At 51.7% G+C, this 24,019-nt stretch overlaps 1 protein-coding gene across 7 annotated transcripts in view; it reads left to right on the top strand.

The window, feature by feature from the left end:
• LOC142023627 (cytoglobin-like) overlaps window positions 1-24,019 on the top strand; it is a 120,579-nt gene that overhangs the window by 17,958 nt on the left and 78,602 nt on the right. For 5 of the 7 annotated variants that reach the window (XM_075014765.1, XM_075014766.1, XM_075014769.1 and 2 more), the window contains exons 2-3: window positions 4,435-4,666; window positions 6,780-6,908. In XM_075014765.1, the coding sequence (XP_074870866.1) occupies window positions 4,435-4,666; window positions 6,780-6,908 (361 nt within the window). Of the gene's footprint in view, window positions 1-4,434; window positions 4,667-6,779; window positions 6,941-19,392; window positions 20,488-24,019 lie in introns of those variants that run through there. The other 2 variants (XM_075014771.1, XM_075014773.1) reach the window with 2 other exon arrangements.

The following is a 24,019-nucleotide window of genomic DNA, read 5'->3' on the forward strand; positions in this document are numbered from 1 at the left end:
AGAGGAGGGGGAAAAAGCCCTAATCATCAAGATTTGTTATTTTTTCTCCCTCTGTTCTTGCTTGTTCTTTATCAAAATGATCGATTCAATTTCTAAATTAATTAGCAGCTCCAGAGGACCTGTTTTTTTCTCTTTAAAAGCTGGTTTAGAGTGGAATGAATTTATATTTCATATGCCTGTCTTGAATTTAACATTAGTGTTTTTCTCCTTGATACAGACCAAAAGTTTCTATTTCAGATGCCCAACTTCATTCCTCCAGAAACAAGAGAGATGGTCCCATGCTTAGGGTACTACCTTGCAACGGAGGAGGCCTGACTTCAGTTTCCTGTCTTGTCACAGACCTTCTGCGTGACTCTGGCCAAGAACCATAGGCCACATCTACACTGCAGTTCTGCCCTACCTCTTCTGGGGTTTGATTTTGCTCATGTGTTTGATTTTGACCCCTGTACTCCACGCGAGAGGCGAGGAGTAAGGAACAAAGGGAGAAACTCTCCCATTGACCTTCTGCTGTGTAGACAAACATAATGATCAATATAATATATGGAGATACATATCTTATAGAGTTGGAAGGGACCTCAGGAGGTCATTGAGTCCAGTCCCCTGCCCTCTTGGCAGGGCCAAGCACCATCCATGACAGATTTTATTTAAAAAAAAATGGATTTGGCCCAGATGGCCGACTCAAGGAGTGAGCTCACAACCCTGCTACCCCTCCCCACGTAGAAGCTGGCTGCAAATAAATCAGTTTTTAGCTACACAAGTGGCTTACCTAAAACTGCATATTGGCGGTCGACTTCTATGTCTAGTGTAGACAGAGCCTGAGAGGCAGTAGCTGGGTCAATTGGAAAATTCTTCCCTCCACTTAGCTGCATCACCAGTTAAGCTGACCCATCTAGAATTGCAGGATTGAATTTTTTCCCCACCCTCTGCAATGTCGTTAGCTCAGCCTGAGGGGAAATGTCTGTTTCTGCTGAAAGACAGCCCTGGAAGCTTGAGGGGGAAAGGGGAATGTTAACAGGGATGCTTCCGTGGAGACATCGATAACAATAGCCTAGCGTGCTGCTTTTCCAAGCCAGAGCTGCCCTGTCCTCATGGGACTCATAGATCTCGCTGGTGTCAGAGAGGCAGCCGTGTTAGTCCGTATCTGCAAAAGCAACACGAAGTCCTGTGGCACCTTAGAGACTGACAGATATTTTGGCGCACCAGCTTTCCTGGGCAAAGACCCCCTTTGTCAGATGCATGAGTCTGACCAAGCGGGTCTCTGCTCGCCAGAGAAGCTTATGCTCCAAAATATCTATAGATCTCGCTAACGCTCTGTCAGGATGCAAGGGACCTGGGCGGCGTATGTGTTTCATGCCACATCCATCGGACAGAGGGGAACCGAAGGAGATTACCTCACAGAAGCAGGCTGGTGAGGCCTGAAGAGACCAGGGGTTGGGCAAACGATTCCGTCGCTGGGGAGCAGGAGCACCGTGAGGTGCCGCTTCTGGCAGGCCAGGTTAAAAAATAATCCGAGGAGCTTTTTCACGGCTCCCTCTGATTTTTAAACTGACGCCTCTCTCCCCACCTTCCCCCCGCTGCTCACTCTTCACACATCGAAACCTATTTCGGGCCCACTGATGAATCCCAGATGCCTGAGGGAAGCAACAGAAGCAACGTACGTTCCATCCGCTGCTTTCTTGGCAGCCCCCCGCATCCTCTGTGAGCCATCCGGGGGCGGGGGGGGGATAACGAGGTGGTAAATGGTAAACGAGAGCCTGCTCCTCACAGTGCGATTACCCAGGGGCTGGCACCCACCGAAGGGGAACCCACCTGGCCCTGGAGGTGGCGTGTGCCGAGGCTGCGTGGGCAGGGGAGGGAAATGCAACGACCTGGAGGGAGGGAGGAGGCAGATGGCAGGAGGGAGGTGTGTGTCTGGAACAGTGGTAATGAGACATCAGCGGGCAGCCCCGGCAGCTGAGTCTACCAACTCCTGAGCGGCCGACGCTGGCTTCCCGCCAGCCTAAGGGTGCAGAGAGGGCCCAGCTGCTCCACCCTTTGGATGTTGGGAGCGGAGAGGATGGGCTGAGCCCTGCTCTGGCTCACCTGGGTGTAAATCTGGAGTAATTGCCCCAAAATCAGTGGGGTTACAGTATGCTGTTGGTCTGCTCAACCCCAGGTTGGGGGTTCAATCCCTGAGGGGGGCCATTTAGGGATCTGGGGCAAAATAGATTTAAAAAGTTTAACATGGCTGGCGCTTGGCCCTGCCAAGAGGGCAGGGGGCTGGACTCAGTGACCTCCTGAGGTCCCTTCCAATGCTATGAGATGTGTATCTCCATATGCTGGGGCTGCTCGTGGCAGGAGAATCTCACCTCTGATGCAAGGAGTAAGTGGTTTGTAGGCTGAAGGTCCTTGCATAACCCCCTCCCTCCACCATGCTTCTACTGCTGTTACCAAGCGGTGCGTTGGTTCATTAGCCTCTCACAACTGAGCCTTCGCCCTCACTCAGCACGGAGGGAACCCACTGCACACACAGCAGAAACTTCCCTTTCTCTTGCAGCCTTCCAGGTGGGTGTCGCCGGTGGTTCTGCCCCAGGCAAAGTGGTGCCCAGAGCAGAGCTGCGCTTCCTTGGCAGGGCCGAGGCAGCCACAGCAAACTGGGAGAGGGGAGCTGAGTCTGGAAATAACCACAGCAAAGACACACCCTCCCCATCACAACCCTTTTCCTCCTGCGGGATGGAGAAGGAGTCGAGGTTTTAGCTCCACGTGGCCATTTCAGCCACATATCTTTTAATTTCAGTGGCTTTTTCCCAGGGATTAATTTGCCTGTACAGCTTTAATCCCAGCCAACCTGAGAATCTCCCATACCCCTTTCGTAGGGGCTGGGGAAAATGAGCTGGTCTCTGGACCGCTCCACCCTCCAGCAGGACATGAAGGTGAGGCAATAAACCAGGACTGGCATTCTCAGCACCTGCCCCCCAGCGCTGAGCATTGATCTGATTCCTCATTGTGAGCCTGGGCTGAGTACGCAGGGCCAAGTTCTGCCTTTGGTTCCTCCTGTGAAAACCCAGGGGAATCCCTGGGGCAGAATTATTCACTTGCTTGGAAGTGCCGGGGCAAAATGCGCCTGTTTTGCTCATGCACGCGGTTGGAAAGCTGCTGCCACTGCATCGCCGCCGAAGGAAGGAAAACTTGTCTGCCGGGGCCCCGCGCAGGTGGGAGAAGGGCTTTGCAAATATTGCAATTGATGTGAGGCAGGGATGGTCTTTCACACTGTGTGCGCACTGTGCCTAGCCTGAGGGGGCCGTCACACCCAGCAGTAAGAAAAGTGATGGTGATGATGATGATGAATTCAGCCCCACCACACATCCGCCAGGCAGTGAGTATTTCCTAAAAGGCTGCTGAGAAAGCTCCCAGAAAATGGTTTGCAGATGGGTCAAGCACCACTGCTCCCACGGAATGACTCGGAGATGCTGATGCTCAGGACCAAAGAAACCCGACACCATTATAAAAGTCATGAGGTCACACAGGGAGTGTCGGGCACAGCTGGGAACTGAGCTGAGCTCTCTTGCCTCCCTGGGCTTTGCTCTCAACCTTTCCAGACTACGCTTCCCCTTTCACGAGTCTGATTTGTCTTGCAACCCCCCCCAGGTTTCCACTACTACTTAATCCTTGTACTCCGGGTGGAGTGTAGGTCATCTACAAGTCTTCTCCACTTCACTCTGTCTTGGGACAAAACTTCTCGCTGGCTCCAGGAGAACCCCGGTTATTGTCCTTCAATCTCAATAGACCCTCTCCACGTTGTCCCAGGTCTTCCTCTTTTGCGTTTTCCTTGCGGGTTCCCTGTGAGAACTTGACGGACTCTGCTAGGTGATGGTTTTCTGAGAGCGTGGCCTGGCCAACCCCACTTTCTCCTCTTGGTTTTGGTGTCAATTGGTTCTTGTCCTGCTCTGTTCCAAAGCTCCTCATTTGTGACCAAATCTTGCCCTTTGATATGAAGGATGTACCTCAGGCATCTGTTTATGAATGTCTGTAGCATGTGATCTGAAGACTTTTTAGTACGCCGGGTCTCATAAAAACTACTGGCTTGCAAAATCAGACATAAAACCACAAAAACATATCCCAGCACGGCGCTATTGACATATTGCTTATTTCCTCACTTTTATGGTATAATTACAAAATAAATCAATTGGAGGGTAAATAGCATGTTTACATTTCCGAGCACAGTCTATAGAGCAGGATAAACAAGCCATTGTCTATATGAAATTTTGGTTTGTAGGGATTTGCTGGTGCTTTTTATGCAGCCGTTATAAAACTGGGCAAATGTCTAGATGTACCCCTGGAAGACCTCAGCGCCCCTGCAGGCATCTGCACTCTGCTATCAGCCACTCCACCTCTCACCGAAATTCACTTGGCTTCTCTCTTTCCGTCTCCCTTTCTCCCATCTGCACTGTGCAGGTTTTTTGTCAAATTCCCATCTGCCAAGCAGTACTTCAGTCAGTTCAAGCACATGGAGGACCCCCTGGAGATGGAGAGGACCCCACAGCTGCGCAAGCATGCCCGGCGAGTCATGGGTGCTATTAACACCGTCGTGGAGAACATCGATGACTCTGAAAAGGTCTCATCTGTCCTGGCCCTGGTGGGCAAGGCCCATGCCCTCAAGCACAAAGTGGAGCCTGTCTACTTCAAGGTAAAGGACTGGCGCCGACGTCTCTGGGATGCTAGCGGGAAAGAGAGGGAGGGGAGAAGGCCGCAGCGATAACCGGGGGCTGGCAACAGGTGGCAGGCTGCACTGGCTTAGTCTAACCCCTGGCAGGCTGGCTAGTTCCATGGCTTTTTATATTGAGAGCAGCCAGTTTGCCGGGTAGCCTGAAAGAAGCGTTTGCCCGGGAGGGTGTGGGGGCCCTGGGAACAGAGGCTGCAGGCTGTGCTACGGTCAACCAGCCCTCCCGCCTCGTCTCTGCTCCTCACCCACCCAGCTGGGAGTCTTCTCTGGCTCTCCGTAGCAGCCCGGGGCTGGTGGCACAGACGGGAAGCAAGAGCTGGAGGGGAAGGCTGCACCTTTGGCAAGGGATGTGCAGCAGGGTGCAGGGGAGAGGGAAGGACAGCTGAGTTGAACATTAAAACCTAGGCGGGCACGTGCCCCCCACATCACCTATGGGCTGCCCTAGAAGCTGTGTGGTACGGCAGGTGCTTGCCAAAGGGAGGGGGCCTATTTTGCTGCCACTGGAGGGGGGGGAATGGTGTGGTGGGGGTGATAGTCGCCCTGTGAGGAATGTGTCGAGTGAGGGAGGCCTGGGAGTGGGGGGGGGGTCAATCCAACACACGCCAACGAGACAGGGAAAAAGGAGGTGGAGGCCTGGTTTGGGGGTGATTTCCTTTGCCCAGCGTTGACCGCCCTGGGATGGAAACGGCCAATGGGTTAGTAATGGGGGTTGCATCAGCCTTACCACATCCACCCCTGAAACGCAGCTCCTGGGCAACAGCCGCACTCCTGCTACGACACCGTCCCCCCCAAGGAGCTCCCCCTTCCATGCCCCACGGTGCCAATGCCCAGGGCTGCTTGGACAGGCCGCACAGGCCGGCGTGATGGGGCGCATTTAAAAGATGAACCTTGCCAGGGCCAGGGCGAGCCGCCACTGAGTCTGTGACATCAGGGCGAAACGGGCCCCGGCCTGCAGTCCAGGGAGAATAACCGCCAGGGGCCACGTCCCCCAGCCACTGGCCTAGGAACCCACCTGTGGAACGGAGGTTGTGTGTCCTTGTGAAACGAGGAGGGGTGGATGGTGGGAGAGAGAAAGCAGCTGAGGGGGCCGAGGTGAGCTCTGGAGCAGGTGGAGGTGATGGTTTCTCTCGCCCTGCCGGTAGCTCGTGCTCCATTGAGGGAGTGGGATAACGACCCAGGGAAGCAGGGAAAAGTCCCTCTGTGTGGCAGAGCTCAGCACTGCAGAGGATGAGAAGACGTGGGGCAGGCTGGCTCCAAAATGACCTCTGCCTTTCGGACATTTTGGCTGTGGGAAGCTCGCCGGAGTTTTCCTCTGCTGCGAGCGGAGAAGCGGAGAAGGGAGGAAAGTGCCAGTCCCTGAGAGAAGGCTCCTGTCCAGGGCTCAGCAGCTGTGCCCTTGACAGAACTGAGCCGCCCTGCCTCGGTCCTGTCACTCTCTTGCTAATTTGTGCATGACTTCAAGCAAGGCGCTCGGGCCAAACTTTTCAAAGTGGCCTCTCGGTCTGGGCACCTCAGGCTCTGGACAGCCAGCACAAAATGCCGGAGGCCTCAGTACTTGTTTTCAGTAGTGGTGACCCAGGAGGGCTGGGGGATCTGTGGGTGGTTAACGCCTCTGAGCAGCAGACGCTAGAGGACAGGTTTCCAAGGGCCTACGACCCAGCAAATCCCACTGTGGTGCTTGCGACCCGATTTCCCAACCAGGTCAATACCTGTTGGAAATTCCGCCCTTGGGCCTCTCTAGCTGGGATCCCCAAAACTGGGGCTCCTCAAGCGAGCGGGCGGTTGACAATGTAGCTCTCAGCCGGCTCGGTCTTCCTGCTCAGCACCACAAGTCTAGTAACACGGCTGCACAGTTCCTGGAGCTTTAGGAGCGTCTGCCCACCTTGCAAAGCAATGGCCGGGGAGCGTGCAAAGCAGGGCAAAATATCACCGAGTGGATCAGCTCAGCAAGGTGGCGGAAGCTCCCTGATCTCCACAGCAGGGTGGCTTTGGGAAAGGGGCTGTCCCAGTGGCCCCAGCCCTCTCCCCTTGTTTCCCAGAGATTCTAGGAACCCTTTCCTGTCTCCCTCTCCCCTAGTTCTTCACCGGCGTCATGCTGGAGGTCATTGCTGAAGAATACGCCAACGACTTCACCCCGGAGGCGCAGAGAGCCTGGACCAAGCTGAAGAGCCTCATCGTCACCCACGTGACTGCCGCGTACAAGGAGGTGGGCTGGGTGCAGTATCCAAACGCCACCATGTGAGCGGACACAGGGGAAGGGGAGGGCTGGGGAGGGACACACATCAAGACTTCCCTACATTCTCCACTCGAGAGCCTCCCTGAGCTGAGCAGAGTCACAATTTTGTCTCCCCCGGCCAAAAAAAAAAAAAAAATAACAACCAACCAACACCCGAGGGTGGTAGCTGCAGAAGGTGGGATGGGGAATCGTTTTGCTTGGTGGACCCGTCTTGCTCCAGAGGCCAGTAAATGATCACTGTCCCCACCCCAGAGTATGGCTTTGGTTTGATCACGAGAAATGTGCAGTGGCTCCAATTTTGCAGGTGAGCCCGAGCTGCACAGCCCAAATCCACTGACAAATTAGAAGCCCATCCTAACCACACAGAGTCTGCAGGGCCCCCAGCCCTCCCAGGCTGCCTCCAATGTTCCCTCTAATCTTTTCCATCCACGTGTGGGAATCATTTTTACATGCACCGCGGCCGGTGTGAGGGCGCACCACGAGTCAGAACAGCAAACCTGGCTGTGAGCTCACAGCTCATCAGCTGAGCGGCAGCTGAATTTCTTCTGAGCAGCCGCACGACTTATAGGGAACTCAGCTTTCTACCCAGAGGGCTTGTGATTGTTCAGGTCATGTCCTGCTCTCCCATCTGGTTTGCAAAGGAGACACCTAACTGCTGCTTTGGTTGCATTTTAAAAAGATGAGTCCAGCTCCAAATTAGTGAGGGATGCAGAGAACCTCCATTTAAACCTAAACCCCAGGTATAGGAACGGCCCAACCAGTCACCCACCCCTCTCCCCGCATCTGGAGGCAGCAGAATTTCATTTGCACACAGAAGCCCTTCTCCATGGCCTGGTGGCCTGTAGCCTGGGGGCTCTGTCCACCTGCAAGGTTGGCTGCTGCGTTGTTAGCCAGGCGATGGGATTCCATTTATAGGGCTTGGCACATGGCCTTGTGGGTAGAGAGCGCCCCTCCTCGGGGGGGACGGAAGGAGATCAGCAGAGGATCCGGTCAGGCCCTGTGCGAAGAGAAGCGGCAGCAGCCAGGCAAGGTGCGGCAGGCAGTGGAGCGCTGCTGTCCAAGGAAATGCCAGCTCCAGGGAAAAGAAGAGATGCTGTGGAAGCAGATTGTCCCCCTGTAACTCCCCCAGTCATGTCTGGGGGATGCAGGGAGCTAGGACAGGCATCTGAACCTGATTGGACCAGCAGGGGCTCCTCAGTGGTCATGGCCCAGGGAGCTGGCAATTGGCATGTGTGTCTGCAGGAAGAGTGGGGGGTTAGTGCACCCAAGCCCTGGCTGGAGGATTGAGAATTGTGCAGAGATGAGATGAGCGTAGCAAGGAGCAATGCCCGAGTGCCATGAGACGTCCCTCCTCTCTGGAGAAGCCTTTGCTCCTTTGAGCGTGCATTTGCCTCCAGAGTGAAACTAGGTTCTTCCAAACAAAGTGCCTGGCAAAAATCCCAGTGTGCAAGACACCGATCCCATCCCCATCTGTATCATGAGCGCCCAAGAAATCTCCATGTTCCTTTAGAGGAAAGGTCCCCTTCTGGGAGAGATGTACCATCTAGCAGCAAGGACTTCACACATCCTCTGTGCTAATCCTGCCTCAGACACTCACTCCTCCTGCGGCCTTGGGCAAATCCCTTATCCTCCCCATCTCAGTTTCTCTCCTTGTCAAAAGGGACAGTAATACCCTCTACCCCCTGCAAGCGCTGCGGGGATTAATCAATGCATGTCTGTAAACTGCTTGAGAAGAAGAGCCAAGCTGCTCCCATGGTTCACGGGAAGCTTGGCACGGCGTGCGCCCAATAATTATTCACGAGCAGATTTCTCCAGGAGACACTCAGCTCAAGTGTTGGAAGGGAGGGGCGGGGCTCTTTTCCTTAGAGCCTGTCTGGGGCAGACGACCCACACACCTCAGACACAGCCTCCACCTGCGTGCGTCTCCAGTCACGTTCCCAGGCATTCTCAGCAGAGCTGTCAATGTCAGTTGTGTGGGCTTGGGGCTGGGCATCAAACCTCAGGGCTACCCCTTCCAACCACCCCCACTGTAGCTCCTTCTTCCCAGCTGGGCCTAAGAAACTGGCTGTTCTCACTAGGGCAGCTCTGTCGTACGGTCTGTGCTGGCACCGAGCTCCGCCGCTTCCAGCAGGGGCTAAACCAATAGTTACACCAGGGGTGGGTTTGGCCCTCTGCAGCCTCTGTGCCAGGAGGCTGCGCAGAGCCAAACCTGGAGCCAAAAGACAGCAGTGAATAGTAACTAAAGAGATGCCACTTCCCCCAAACTGCATCCCCTTTGTGGGTGAACTTTCCTCTCTTCCCTGTCCACCTGCCCCTCCTCCATTTGCCCCACCCTTTGCCCCTTTGTCCCGCCTCTCTCCCCGTGTGACTTTCAGGGCAATAACGTAGGTGGGCCAAGAACAGATATTACCTCACCCACTTTGTCCCTGCAATCTCCAGGGACTGACGTGGCTACAGCATCACAGCATACTGAGTACCACACAGCCTGCTGCCACATGGGACTTTCCCTGAAACTCCCCTCGCAGTCATGTGGTGTTCACCTAGGACACCGCATCATCCTGACTTTGTAAATAACCTGCTGCTGCACAGTACTGGCATTGGAGCTGCCTTGCTAGTGGATGGTACTTACTCCACAACCTTTCTACCTTGTTTGTCCCACGCAGCCCAGCTGTTAGACAAGCACATCAGATAGCAAGACCCCTATTTAGGTTGGAAGCTGTTGGGGCAGAGAATGTCTTCTCCTGGGTCCTGCATAGGACTGAGCCCGGCTGCTGCTTATTTCCCTATACTTACTCGCACAGAGCCGCTTCTGCGTGTTCCATGCCATGAAACTAAATGATCAGCTGGGATTCAGTTTGACCAAACAGGCATTTATCTTCCTCTCACCCTTTCGCACCTACACAGAAGAGAATAGTTCTGCAGGACGGTAAAGCAGCTGTTTGACTCCCTCTCTGTGAGAGTGGCTGGTCGACAGGGGTCCCTTTGTCTCTCATGGCAAGGAAAGGAGCAGAGTGCTTTGCATGGGGGGGGTCCTTGGTTATTGGCTTTGCCTCTCTCTGTCACCTTCCCCACAAGTCTGGAACTCCTTGGGGGTGGGAGTGGTGTCACATGGAGGGGGCAGGTAGCTACCACTCTCTGTGGCATGCAATTCTCTGAGATGCTCAGCTGGACTTGGACCGGTCAAAGTTCCGAGCCTCTAGCCCCAAGCCAGCAAAGTGTTCGTGCGCCTGATCGACTTGAAGCACAAATGAGCCTAATCCAGACTTCAGCCGGCTCAGAGCGCTCAGCATCTTGCAGGGCTGTGCCCTGGGTGCCCCTCCTTTCTCAGCCTCCCTCAGCTGTGAAATGACAACGTTTCAGTCAAACTCCTCCTGAATTTAACCTCCACCGAGCTGGTCAGCTGCTAAATCCTCCTTAGACTCAGTAGCAACGCCTAGCCCTCTGTTCCCATCTTCTCCTACCAGTGACTCTGATACCTTCGGTTTAACACCCAACGTGTAGTATAAACACCATCACACACGGCCCTTTACAGTCCTGTGCAGCTGTTCTACTATCAGTGTCATCCAGCCCCCAGCCCTTCTGCCAGAAGGAAGCGTTGTGTCTGCCTGGTGCGCTCTCTTCACCCTGCGCCGGACTTGCCTTGCCTTCCCCCTTTGTCCATCCTCCCCATGTGACACTTTACTCCTCCAGCTAATGGATAACTAGTTCTTCAGCTCCGGCAGCTCAGACTGATCTAGTAACTAGTCCCAGCTTCCTTGAACCAGACCTTTCTCTGGGGAAGGGAGTTGGACATACAAGCTGTGTCTACACGTGCACGCTACTTCGAAGTAGCGGCACTAACTTCGAAATAGCGCCCGTCGCGGCTACACGCGTCAGGCGCTATTTCGAAGTTAACTTCGACGTTAGGCGGCGAGACGTCGAAGTCACTAACTTCATGAGGGGATCGGAATAGCGCCCTACTTCGACGTTCAACGTCGAAGTAGGGACCGTGTAGACAATCCGCGTCCCGCAACGTCGAAATTGTGGGGTCCTCCATGGCAGCCATCAGCTGGGGGGTTGAGAGACGCTCTCTCTCCAGCCCGTGCGGGGCTCTATGGTCACCGTGTGCAGCAGCCCTTAGCCCAGGGCTTCTGGCTGCTGCTGCTGCAGCGGGGGATTCATGCTGCAGGCACAGGGTCTGCAACTCGTTGTCGGCTCTGTGTATCTTGTGCTGTTTAGCGCAAGTGTGTCTGGGAGGGGCCCTTTAAGGGAGCGGCTGGCTGTTGAGTCCGCCCTGTGACCCTGTCTGCAGCTGTGCCTGGCACCCTTATTTCGATGTGTGCTACTGTGGCGTGTAGACGTTCCCTTGCAGCGCCTATTTCGATGTGGTGCTGCGCAACGTCGATGTTGAACATCGACGTTGCCAGCCCTGGAGGACGTGTAGACGTTATTCATCGAAATAGCCTATTTCGATGTCGCCACATCGAAATAGGCTACTTCGATGTAGGCTTCACGTGTAGACGTAGCCACAGTGACAAAAGGCTAGCTCAGTGGCTAACTCTCAGCACTGCCACAGGTTCGTAGGTGAGACCATTGTGATCCTAGCACTCTGAAGTGCTACATTAAAGCCCTGATTTAATCACAGGCCTACAGCGTTGTTCTGGGTCTGACATGGCAAACCCACAGCTCCACTTGCTAAGTTTCCCACCTGGGCATTTTGAATCAGCGTTTTCATCACCCAGTTTCTGGAGAGTCCCAGTGAAAATGGTGGGGACCAGACAGAGGATCTCTGCAGATCTCTGCAGGCTGTCAGAATTCTCCCCAAACTCAGGTTCATGTCCTTTCCTTGCCCAAGGAAGAAGGGGAATTTCTTATATGTGACAGCAAGGAACTCCAAGCCCAGATTTTGATGAGCACCAGAGCCAACAGCTACCATGAGCCTGGGGACAAGGTGGGAGGGGGATGTGGTCCCCTGTCCTCAGAAGGGGTGGGGCCAAGGGTTGAAGGGGTGGGGCCAAAGGTGGAAGGGGTGGGGCTTAGATCAGTAAGTCCCCCCGCAATTCTCTCAGAGCAGTGCACAGAGCATGACACAGTGCTCCCACGGCGTTTCAAAAGGACCTGGAGCTCCAGCAGCTGCCCCCTTTGCCCTCCCACCCCCGGTCGGCAGGCCTGCTGATGAGAACTGCTGATCAAACCAGTCACCCGCGGCCAGGCCTCTTTCAGCCTTCTCTGTCATTCACAAAGACACTGGGCTGTCGTCTCGTGCCAAGCTGAGAGTAACCCAGAGTCCTTTCCAACGTGTCTCAATGTAGTGCTGATGGAAGGGACTGGACAGACAGTCCTGGGGACTGAAGTCCTGTGCTGTATTCGTCTAGTGCATGACAAGCCAGCACAGGCAGGAGCAATCCACCACTCCTCTTGGGAGCCAAGATGGCTCAGGGCGTTTTAGACCTCTAAGTCAGCTGTGGAAATCCCCACCAGCCTGAGACAGACAGAGATGGAGACACAAAGAGCATTTCAACTCCTAATCCTCATTAACAGTCAGAGGGAAATGGGAACCTGTCAGCTTTGAAAATCTCTTCCAGCATTATTATCTGCCGGTGCTTGGACAGTGTGGCTCTCGGGAGTAGTTTGGTAGACAGGTGTTCAAATTGCCACGATAACCACTATCGGTCTATTTCACCCCTAGCTAGCAGGAAAAAACCCTCAGCCTGCCCAGGATCTGCCCTGTGCTCTGTGTCATGCTGTGTTCAGGAGACACCAAACAGCTTTGCAGCGTCAGACACTGACATGACTTACGGGCAGAAAGAGGCCAGTTTCGTATGTATAAAACATTTAAGCAGTTTGAAGAGAACGGAGCAGCATGAGGGAGTTTGTTCCAAGACTAAATGGGAGGCAAGCCTGTGATAAATACATTAACTCTCCCTGGGAATGACTTCTCCCCCGGTGGCAAGCAGCCAGACATTCCTGACTTCACTCGCTAGCAGGCATAGTGATTTGTTCTTTGAAATAGCTGCAAGGATTTTTTTTTCCGTAGTAACAGAGAGGGAGCCGTGCTAGTCTATACACTAGCAAAACCAAAAGCAGTCAAGTAGCACTTTAAAGACTAGCAAAATAGTTTATTAGGTGAGTTTTCGTGGGACAGGCCCACTTCTTCAGACCATAGCCAGACCAGAACAGACTCCAGTCTGTTCAGGTCTGGCTATGGTCTGAAGAAGTGGGCCTGTCCCACGAAAGCTCACCTAATAAACTTTTTTTTCCAGTGCTTGAAACTCTCTGGCCTGGCTTTATTGGATGCTCTGGGGCCAGGTGAGGCTAGATGTGTATATACGGCATCGCTGCAATACGTCTGGTGAAGCTAGGCTGTGCTGATGGGAGAGATCTATCCCATCCGCAAAAAAACCCCCACCTCCATGAGTGGCTTAAGCTGTATGGGCAGAGGTTCCCTTGCCACCGTAGCACTGTGCACACAAACACTTGTGTCACTCGGTGCAGAATAGCACACCCCCGAGTCGCATCAGTGTCGGCAGTGTAAGTCTGTGTCTACACCACAGCCCAACAACAAGCCCCAGAAGCAACTCACGCACATGGCAGCCCTCTCAGCCAAACAGAGGATCGGCAGCTTCTGTGTTTGCCTGACTCAGGAGACCTTGAGTCAAAGAGGGGCAGAGCTGCTAATGAGTCTCTCCACAGGGAACTCATTAGGAACCTTCATTTGCATCCCTGCCTGGCTTGGCATAAATGGAGATAAAGATTTTTAATGAGATTCTCTAAGTTGTTCACTATCTAGGTGTTGGGTGTAAAAAGCTCCCCTTCATAGGCATCCCTCCCAGACAGGCAGCGTGTCCCACCAGGGCTGTGTGTCCAGTCCACCGAATTCTAGTAAGCAGAGCTGGCTTCTTTCTCCTCCCACCCTGTCCACCTACAACCACTTTTCTCCCTCCCTGCTTCCTAAGATGCTGAGAACTCCACAGAACTTCTAGGAGAGCCCAGGAAAGGAAAGCAGGCACAGCGTCCAGATGCTGCGAGAGCTGCCCCCAGGCCATGGCCCAGTTAAAATGAGATGGAAATGGAAACATGTTATGACCTCTACCCCTCTCTTTTTCAACCCCTGGATATTAGCCAGGGTTTGTGCTTATATAGTCCATAGATCATTGCATAAGCCCTTGACTGGACTCTACAGACTCTGAGATAAACTAGACTTGTGAAACATAAATCCCATGGGCTCTTTACCCTGCCATCACTATAACACACTCATCCCCGCTCCTGACTGAGCCGCATTTGGCGCACGGTGACAATAGGGAACAGCCAGCGCAAGCAAAGGAAAGGAAAGGCAGAGTTTTAACAGTCAAGAACACTGAATATGAATTCATCCAGGAAAGCAATAAAGGATACTGTTAGAATTAAATAGCTAGAAATAGGTCCTTACCAGGCCACAAAATCTGATCCACCCCTGAGCTTTGGGGAAGATAGAGCCAGATGTGAAACTCTATAGTGGACCCAGTCAGGTTGGAACCGTCAGCTGTGAGATGATCTAGATTCATATCCCCTTCTGGATCTGAACTCTGTGACTCAAACCCACGTCTAAATGACCACAGCCCTGTAAGTTGTGTGGGCTGGCACCCGTCTCATCGACAGTGCAGAGCTGCAACCACTCTACATTTCTTCATAGCACGCAGGCCAAACTGAGACAACAAGCGATATCCTTTGCTAGGGTCATTCATCATAGAACTGGACGGAACCTTGCGAGGTCATTAAATCCAGTCCGTGCACTCATGGAGGACCAAGTCCTCACATCGTCCCTGACAGATGTTTGTGAAACCTGCTCTTGAAAATCTCCAGTCTTCCATAATGTCCCTCGGCAATTCATCCCCATGCTAACTATCCTGACAGTTGGGAAGATTTTCTTAATATCCAACCTAAACCTCCCTTGCTGACATTTAAGCCCATTACTTCTTGTCCTAGCCTCACTGGTTAAGGCAAATATATTTTCTCTCTTCTCCTAGTAACAACCTTTCTTGATACTTGCAAGCTGTTATGGCCCCTCTCAGGCTTCTCTTTTCCAGAGTTAAAAAACAGTTCTTTCAATCTTCCCTCATGTTCTCTAGACCGTTAATCATTTTTGTTGCTCTTCTCTGGACTTTCTCCAATTTGTCCACATCTGTCCTGAACAAAATGAGGCAGCTCCATAGAACGGTTGCACATATAGGCTGTGGCTATACAAGCAAGGGTTGGTTTGTTTGTTTGTTTGACAAAACTGGAGTTCTGTTGAGAAAACTCACCGCACGCCCACACACAAAAAGCGTTTTGTCAACAGGCTGCCGACAAAACTCAGCACTTCTGCCGGCAACCTTCTGCCTCTCCCAGATAAGGAAGAGCACCTTTGTTGACAGATTTTGTCAACCCAAAAGCTGTGTGGATGCTCTGGGGGGGCCGTCTATTGACAGATAGGGCTTCCAGGATACTGGAAAGCCAGGTCTGCTGTGCTTCCAATTGTCTGTTTTGTCCTGAGAGCGGCCAGGCAGTCCAGCCGTTCTGTCCACAGAGCAGATCGCTCTTCCAATGTGCTTTAGTGTATGGCTTCCCTCCGTCAGTAGAGTTTTTTTTGGAAAATCTCTTCCAGCAGAAACCTCTGCCTACGAATGCTTCTAGTGTAGCCATAGCCAAGCTGTCTGGAAGGGTATTTGCTGTGGTAAGTGACCAGTTGGGTAGAAATGATCATCTGACTTGCCTACTTGTTTTTCCAGATGCTTATATGATCTCTTTCCCTGGAGTATCTGCACCCCAAATGGCCAAATGCTCAGTGCTGAGGTGTTTCTAAGAGTAAATTATTTTTAAAAGCCATAGGAACAGGGGTTTGTAATTGAGGACAACGCAGGATCACATGGATTGCAATGAGCTTGTTTTAAAGACTCAGTGCCCTGCGTGCTCGGCCAATCAGCGTGTGTGCGCAGATATCGCAACAGCCAGCGTCCGAACGTCTAGCCCCCTGGTAGCCATTTGCATGACGTCTTCCACTTGTCAGCTCAGTTTGGAGCTGGGTCATTTCATAGCTAGGACAATGTTACTTGCCAATGTCAAACACTTGTTAATTCGTTGAATTTCTTCCCCTGCAAGCACAACCCCTGGTACGAAACAGAGCAGATTTCAGAGGTCTTCTACCTACCCCCCGGCAGTGTAGCATGGGTTAATTCATTAATTCTTGCAAAGCCCTTTGCAATCGTTGCCTGGAAGGACTCCTAGAAGCAGAAAGCGCTATCGATTAGTTCATGTTACCCAAGAGCTGTGCGGACGCTGGACCAGCTCCTCAGGCGATGTAAATCAGGACAGCTTCACATACTGCTGTGGAGCAATGCTGATTTAACATTATGTATTAAGCATTGTTACAGACTACGAGCAAGGGTGAGCTAGGAAATAGGTTTTTTCAATCATTTTCTCCAGGAGGGAATTATTTTCCCCAAGGTGAGATCTCTTCTCTCCCAAAGGCGTAAAGGGGTAAATTCCCCCTTCGTTTAGTTGGGTCCAACTTCACTGACTTCAGTGCAGTTAGAGGCACTAGGTTAGAGCAAGATTTCGAGGTAGGACTTGAGTTGTGACGCACCTGTCATTGCCTCAAGGGAAGGCAGATGAGTAGGCGTGAGAGTGGCTATGAAAGGCTGGGAGGACAGCGACGGTGGAGGTCTGGAATTCATTACAAGTGAATGAGGTGCAAAGTTCAAAGGAACAGGCTCAAGCACCTACACAGTTTGGGTACCCTGGAGCCCAACAGGAGGCACCAAGGTCTGGTTTCTAGAGGTGCTGATAAGCACCCACATACCCCAGCTGAAGTCAAGTTAGGCCGTAGGGTGTTCCACACTGTCCCTGCCCAGGAAACGGGGGCACCCAGAATTAGCGAATGCTTGAAAATGTTGGTATTGTGTGTCCTGGGCAGATTGTCTGGGGAGTTTGGAACTCAGAGCAGGAATCACAGTGGGGAAAAAAAGTGAAGTTTTGTGCTGTGTCTCAGATCCATTTTTCTACATTGCCTCCAGCTGCGCACATCTGCCATCCCTTGAGGATCCACCCACTAAGCCAAATCGCAGGCCACTCAGATGCATGCAAACAAAAACATGTTTATTTTTACCAGCTCTGTAGGAAGTAGAATAAATGGGGCAGTGCCAGAGAATAGACACAGATGAAGTCAACGCCCCCTCTCCACCTCCGAAACATACCAGGGCTTGCTTAGCTCAGGAAAGTCTCAGCAGAGAAGCTGAACATTGGAAGGGAAATAATTCCTGAGCAAGACAGGAATGAAAAATGCAGTGAGGAAGAGCAGAATGGACCACTCTTTTGGCTCTGAGCGTGGTTTTCTCTTGCGTGCGCGCACACATACACACACACACACACACACACACAGCTCTCTTTCATATCCCAAATGGTCTCTTCTCACAACCATACAACATTTTGAAATAGAGATTCGGTGAAACTGGACTTCATTTATCTGCAGATCCCTCTTCCCCTGCCCAGTGGCCGTGCAGTAAATTGCCTTTTGACCTGGCTGCAAGCCGCTTGTTATGGCGGCAATGCTCTGCCCACTTCCAAAGCAAACGCCTGGTGACTAGTTTGGCTTAATTTAATGAGGAAGTCCCACCTAGGCGCTGATTCTGCTACTCCTGCTTAGGGCAAAGTACCACCCTCTGAGATTCGCCTGTAGAAATCCGGGAGGCTAGCTGCACACTCAGGTGCTATTCATTGGCTTTGTCTGAACTTCGGAGCTTAAAGCGCTGCCGGGGCAGTGTGCTCATGGCCCCAGCACTGGAAGAGAGCTCCCCCGGAGCTCTGTGTACACCATCTCCACGATGGGTGTAGCTCCCAGTGCTGGGGGCCTGAGAGCCTGCTTACACTGGTGCTTTGTGGAGCTGTAACGTGCTGTGCTTGGCGGGAGAGGGCATTGTTTCCATACCCCAAGGAGAGTTTCAGCACAGGACAGTGGAGCGTAGCCAGTTCAGCATCTCACAGCCTGCTCCAAACCTCCCAGATGCCAACAGAAAGGATCCCATCGAACCTGCGCTCAGGTCTACTTTGCATTCCTCTGGTGTCTGCATCTTCATGGCACAGCCATGTGCATCAGCCCTGGGCCACGACCTATCCTTCTGGTACACCAGGTCTCTGGAGTCCTTCCCCTCCCATCCAAGCCTCACAACTATTCTCTATGCCCCACTAATCTTGCTTCACTAAACGCTCTGTCACTTCAACTATAAGACCCCCGGCTGGCAGGACAAGCTGTACCAGCCTTGCTGGGAGAAGGGGAGCAGCTGTCAGAAAAGAATCCCCGCCTGTCACATGGACTGGCATGTAAGAAAGAAGCAGCTGAGTCCCAAAGGGTTGGGGTGGGGTGCACTTTCGCCTTAGCTGGGGGTGCGGGGGTAGGGAACCATCTCAGGTGGCTTCCTGGCTTTGAGTGGACACCGGTGAAAGGGAGAAGACACCTGGTATCTGGAAGAGAAGGAGTCAGTTCGATCAAGCACATGCTCGGCCCACGGTTCACGCTGCGTAGTGGGTTCTAGCCTCACGTGTCCACGTCTCGGATCTGCCCGTTTCTGGCTGAGCGGTGGGTGGCTCCAAGCAGCGGTCCGTGTTCTCCATTACATCTCAGCCCTACGCTTTCCTGCCCCGCTTTTCAGTGGGAAGGCTGCAATCGGCCTCTGAAGAAGAGTTTGCCTCATCTCCCTTCCCGCGTAGGACGACGGAATGGAAAGGGCTGATGTAGTCTCCTCTCTCCTCTGCCCTCGTGGTCACACAGCTGGTACTTTCAGGTGCTTCCACCTCTGCTTTGGGCCTTCCGGTTCCCACCTCCACGCTTGGTAGGAGTCTGCTGCCGTTTGGCACGTTCTCCTGCAGGGGTGCAGAGTCTTTCAGAATAAAGGTGTTGTACAGGCGGTGCTGCAGTTTAGGTTGTTGTTGTCTGACCCTGTTTCCTGCTCCCCCCACCGTGGTTTGCGACTTGGGGCTGGTGGTTCAGGCACCGTTTCATTGTAGGTGAGGTTCAGGCTCCTCGGAGGTGACTTTGGTGCACTGAGAGGTACATAGATGTAGTCTGTGTTTCTTTTACGCTTTCAAACACTGCCTCTGTCCATCCTGCTGCACTGTACACCCCAAAACCCTTCAATTCTCCTTCACGGATCAGTGCTGTTGCCAGAAAACTGAGCAGCCCAGCCTCATCCCCTTATTATGTGGCACTTAAGGAAGGAAGCTAGAGGAGCAGAGAGTCCTTAACAGGGATGGGTTCTGCAGTGCCAGAGCTGCGAGCAAACACAACAGATGGGGATGGATGCCCTGTGTGTATTTTTTATAGCTACGGAGGAGTTTGTGTGAAACCTAAACAGAATACCTGCGTGCTAGCGGCGCCATTTAGGCGTGCTGGTGGGAGAGCAGAGATCTGTGAGGACGTGGTGTCTGTGTAGCAGAAATGTAAATGCAGATATTGCTTCGGCAGGTTTAAAAATGGCGGCTGCAGTTCGGGTGCAAACCAGGGAGTAATCGCGGCCCATGGTAACGGTGGCATCTCTCACAGGAAGCCCTGTCCACTCTGAATGGAGCCCCTACCACCCATTCCTTTTGCACAGGCTGCCAAAGAACCTTCAGAGTGAATTCAGCCCACATCAGACCCCTAAGCTGGGGACCTGGATATGAAAGGTTTTGCAGCCAATGGCCTATCTCAGGCTGAATTATCTAGAAATTAGGCATCAGGGGAAAAACAACAAAAAATGCAGCATAGGAAGTGGGCAAGAGAAAAGTCTTGGCTCCCCTGTCTCTCCACCCCAGGAAATTTGCATTTGAAAACACAAATTTCAAAGTCAGCTAAGACCAGGACACCAAATCCCTTAGGGGTCTTACAAAAATATCAGCCCTATACTAAAGATCCCAAGCTTGCAGCTTGCAATGGAATATGCCAGCATTCAGGCTGTTACAGTAGCATCCTGCTGTGGTTTGGGTTTGTTATTTTTCATAAAGGAGATCTTATTTTCTGTGAAATGAAATTCCTGACGGAATTCCCATTGACTTCTGTGGGATCTGAATTTGCCCTCCAGAGCATGTCCTCCCTACCCATTGCTGTGGTGAAGTTGCGCTGTTGTGTTGGTATCAGTGCAGGGAGTGCGCTGGACAACACAGGCGATGGAGGAAAAAAAGTGGATGCTCAGAAGAGAGTGCAAAAGAGCATTGACCAACCTTAAAAGGAAAGTGTGGGATAAATAAGTGTGGGTCTGAAATATTTAACAAAACTGTAACAATATTATTTTCCATAGCTAAAGTTGTCTATTGTTAGTATGTCCTTATCTGGTCCCACGGTGACCCGCACTTGTGAACCAACTTGGTCAGACGTAATTCTGTGTCGTCAGTGTTCAGAATACTATAAAGGGTACTGTTCATGTATGCGTTATCGGAGCTCACGTGCTTTTTTTCTACATGCTGTTTAGTGTACGATGGATGTAATTTTTCTTTTTGTAGGTTTTTAATGTTTGTATTGGGACAAAATTGTGTAATTAAACTGAACTTGTACCTCCCATCGATAAACCAGTCAGACCCATTATCGTCAGCAGTCTCTTCCTGGTTTCTTTCATACTGGTGACCAATATAAGGGAGCTGCTAGATTTAAGAGTCTTGGTTTAACTCTACCTAGCACAACTGCCCCGCTCTGTACCTCTCCAATCCTGAACCCTGCCAGTGCAGCATATAATTGCAAGCTTTTGCCAGCCCCTCGGGTATTTTTACTCCCTTAGTGCCTTGTCCAGGCTTCCATTGGAATAAATGGAAGTCTTTTGCTCATTTCAGTGGTAACTGAATTCATGCCTTGCAGCAATGAGTCTCAACCTTTCCGGACATAGGCTTTGTCGATGCTGCCAATGGCAAATTTTTTGTTGTACGCAGGATCTTAAAAGAGCGCCCCTCCCGCACAAGGGAAAAATTTTGTGGGTTGACAGCCCAAGCCCCACTTGTAGGGGTCGGAAGTATTCACGCTGCCAGACGTGTAGCGACACAGCTGTGCTGCTGAAAGCTGTGTAGTATAGACAAGGCCTAACACACCTCTTTTCAGGAGTTGGCTGTGTCTTGCGTGCCTTGAGTTTCACATCTCTTAAACGACTTGCATACAAAAATCAGACATCACACAAAAGTGTCACGGCACACAGCTGCTGAAAAGAGGCTTACTTTCGCCTTTTTGCCATTACAAAATAAATCGCTTGGAATCTAAATATTGTACTTACGTTAAAGTCTGCACTGTATACAGCAGTATAAACAAGTCAGTGTCTGTGTCAAATTTTCATTCGTACTGACACTGCTAGTGCTTTTACGTAGCCCGTTGTAAAACTAAGCCAATATCTACAGGGGTTTATGTACCCCCAGGGGTGTGTATACCCCAGTTGAGAACCCCTGTACTGCACCAACCAGGTTCTGGGTTACATCCTAGCATCAATGGCTTACACTCAGGGACCCAGTAGTGCTAGAAGGACTTGTCACATTTTTTCAGCACAGTCTACGTAGCTGTGCTGCTGTGTCATGACAGAAGGTGCAGCTTTATATCAGCTCTTTAATTTTTTAAAAATAGATTCACATGAAATCGCTGAAGTACAGCAGAGCCTGAGTACCCCTGGGACTGGAGCCAGGTCAGATCCTTAAAACTCTGGATTATCCAGATGCTGGAAAAGTGCGAGGCTGCAGCGCTAGCAGCCTCAAGAGATCACCCTTCTGCGTCCGTGAGCACTGGTGGCTTGGCTAATATGGAGAGCCAGCTAGTGGAGGGTCAGATACATCTGGTTCTGCTGTATCTGGAAGGAGAAGAGCCCCTTCATCCTGGCCGACGTTTTTCACTTCTCTTTCTGTTGCAGTATGAAAGTGTCTCGGGGAGTCTGCTACCTGGACTTCCATGTGGGTGCAAATCCAGTGTCACAACAGACAGGGGCTGTATTTAAATTCAGTTGATAAGCCTGTGCAGTCACTACTAGATAACCCAACTGGGAAAATATCCCCTATTGCGTGTTGTAAGGTAAATAATGGCCAACAGAGAAGGGCAGCTGCAGATTTATAAAACGACCTCCTCTAAATCAGACCTGTACTTGGAAACAAAATCTGCCAGTTGGCAAGGCCAAGGGAGCCTGTCTAGGTATTTTCAGTGCCAGGCAGGGGAAAATGAAGCTACAATGCCCACTGCCCACAGCTCAGGAGTACTGCTAGCATTGCCATATCTGACCTTTCAAAAAAAGAGGACCGCCCTGAGAGGGTGTTGGTAGATACAGATGTGGACACGCTCCCTCTCCGGGGTGTCCTCTTTTTTATATGGTAACTCTAGAGCATCCCATGAACTGTTTTCTAGGGCAGGAAAGAATTTCACACAGATGAGTTGTGCTCTGATCCTCCCTACCAAAGCCAATGAAGGGTGAGTGTTTCAGCACAACTTGGCCGTGGGCTTGGAGAAGCGAGGGCCTCTTCCTGCGTAGTAGTAGGTATTTCTCCTCTCCACCAGAGCTGAGGGTATTTGTCACCTGCCTAGCTATTGACCTGAGCCCCACCCCAATCACTGCTGAAGCCGAGTGCCTCCCATCCATTCCTTAGGTCTTCACCACATCCTAAATGTACTTTTGGTGGAACAGAGGAAGTTGATTACCATCCAAAGCCCTCCCTATCTCATTAAAGTTATGATTATTATTAAGGGGACTTCATTTTTCTTAGCCCTTAGGGCTCTCGGCCACACTGCATGGAAGGGAGGCTGTAACGTGACCCCAGGCAGGCTCCGCAGGCAGGATAAATATATCACACCTGCTCAAACATGCAGTGATTCATCTCCCCGGCAGAGCGGCTTTCACTTCCAGAACTCAAAGGCAAACTTTGGACTCCTTCCTGCCCCAGAGGAGCACATGAATGGGAAAGTCCAGTCTAACGGATGGTTAAGATAGAACCGTGGGCAGCTCTACACCTCTGCTCTGATCTCAGTCCGCACAGGTGGCCCAGTGTAACCTCCTCCCACCGGCCTGCCATTGCGCCAGATGAGCTATCCAACAAGTAAAGTACCCCTGCCCACCCAGTCCCGCACCTGGCGCCGCACCGCTGCCAGAACTGGTCCCAGCAAATCTAACCCATAACCTGTATTGGGATCCCCACAACGACCAAGAATCACTGTGCTAATTTGATCTCCCTGCGCCCCGGTTGGTGAACAGAAGATCGTTTGAAACAACTAAGAGGTCACAAAATACGAACCGGGAGAGAATCAGTTTCTTTATTAAGGCAAAACAGAGAAATCCTGCAACCTAAGGGCAACGCCATCCCTGTTTCTCCTCCTCCTCCTTTATTTCTATTAAGCCAGGCCCACGTTGTGCGAGGCTCTGTACGAACACAGAACAAAAAGACAGCCCCTCCTGCACCAAACTTACTTGCACGGTCTTTCCCCCACATGCCTCACCCCAGCAGTGGCATCATGCAGCAGTTAATTCTGATTAAATTCTACTACACTTCCTGAAGGGCCAGGCCCCCGAACTTCAAAGGTACTGGGGTGCCTAATTCCACGGCCTTCTGATCCTGAGCCGGGGTAAAATGAGACAACTCAATTAATTTCATTGGAGCTGTGCTGACTTACCCCAGCTGAGGATCTGGCCCTATTTTCCCCTCACAGAGCATCGCTAAAAGCTAAGAAAGAAAGAAAGAAAGACCCCTCCCAGCCATGATGTTAACCAGGAGTCCATCTCTTCCTTTTCCATTCCCTGTCTCCTTGTCAGCTGCACTGAGTGATATGGTTTATCTGAGCAGCACATAATGTAAACTCTGTCAGCCCAGACCAAGATTAATTCTCCAGAGTTTGGAAGCAAAGAGATTAAATAACAGGGGGTGGAGGGAAGGAAATACATCTGAAATTGAAAATTCTTCTGGGCTCATTTACAACCAGGTTTCTCTTCCCCTCCTCCTCTTCCTCCCATACTTTCGGATGCGAAGGCAGGAGAGGGGAGGAAAAGCAAGGAAAGAAAGGACTGGGGGGGTTCTCTTTTGCTTGTACCGCCACGAATGTTCCCACTAATCTTTTTAATCCGTGTGCAGGTTTTTCCATCCATGTGCGGAATCAATTTTATGCGCACCGA

This window comes from Carettochelys insculpta, chromosome 20, assembly GCF_033958435.1.
Source record: "Carettochelys insculpta isolate YL-2023 chromosome 20, ASM3395843v1, whole genome shotgun sequence".
Lineage (NCBI taxonomy): Eukaryota > Metazoa > Chordata > Testudines > Carettochelyidae > Carettochelys > Carettochelys insculpta.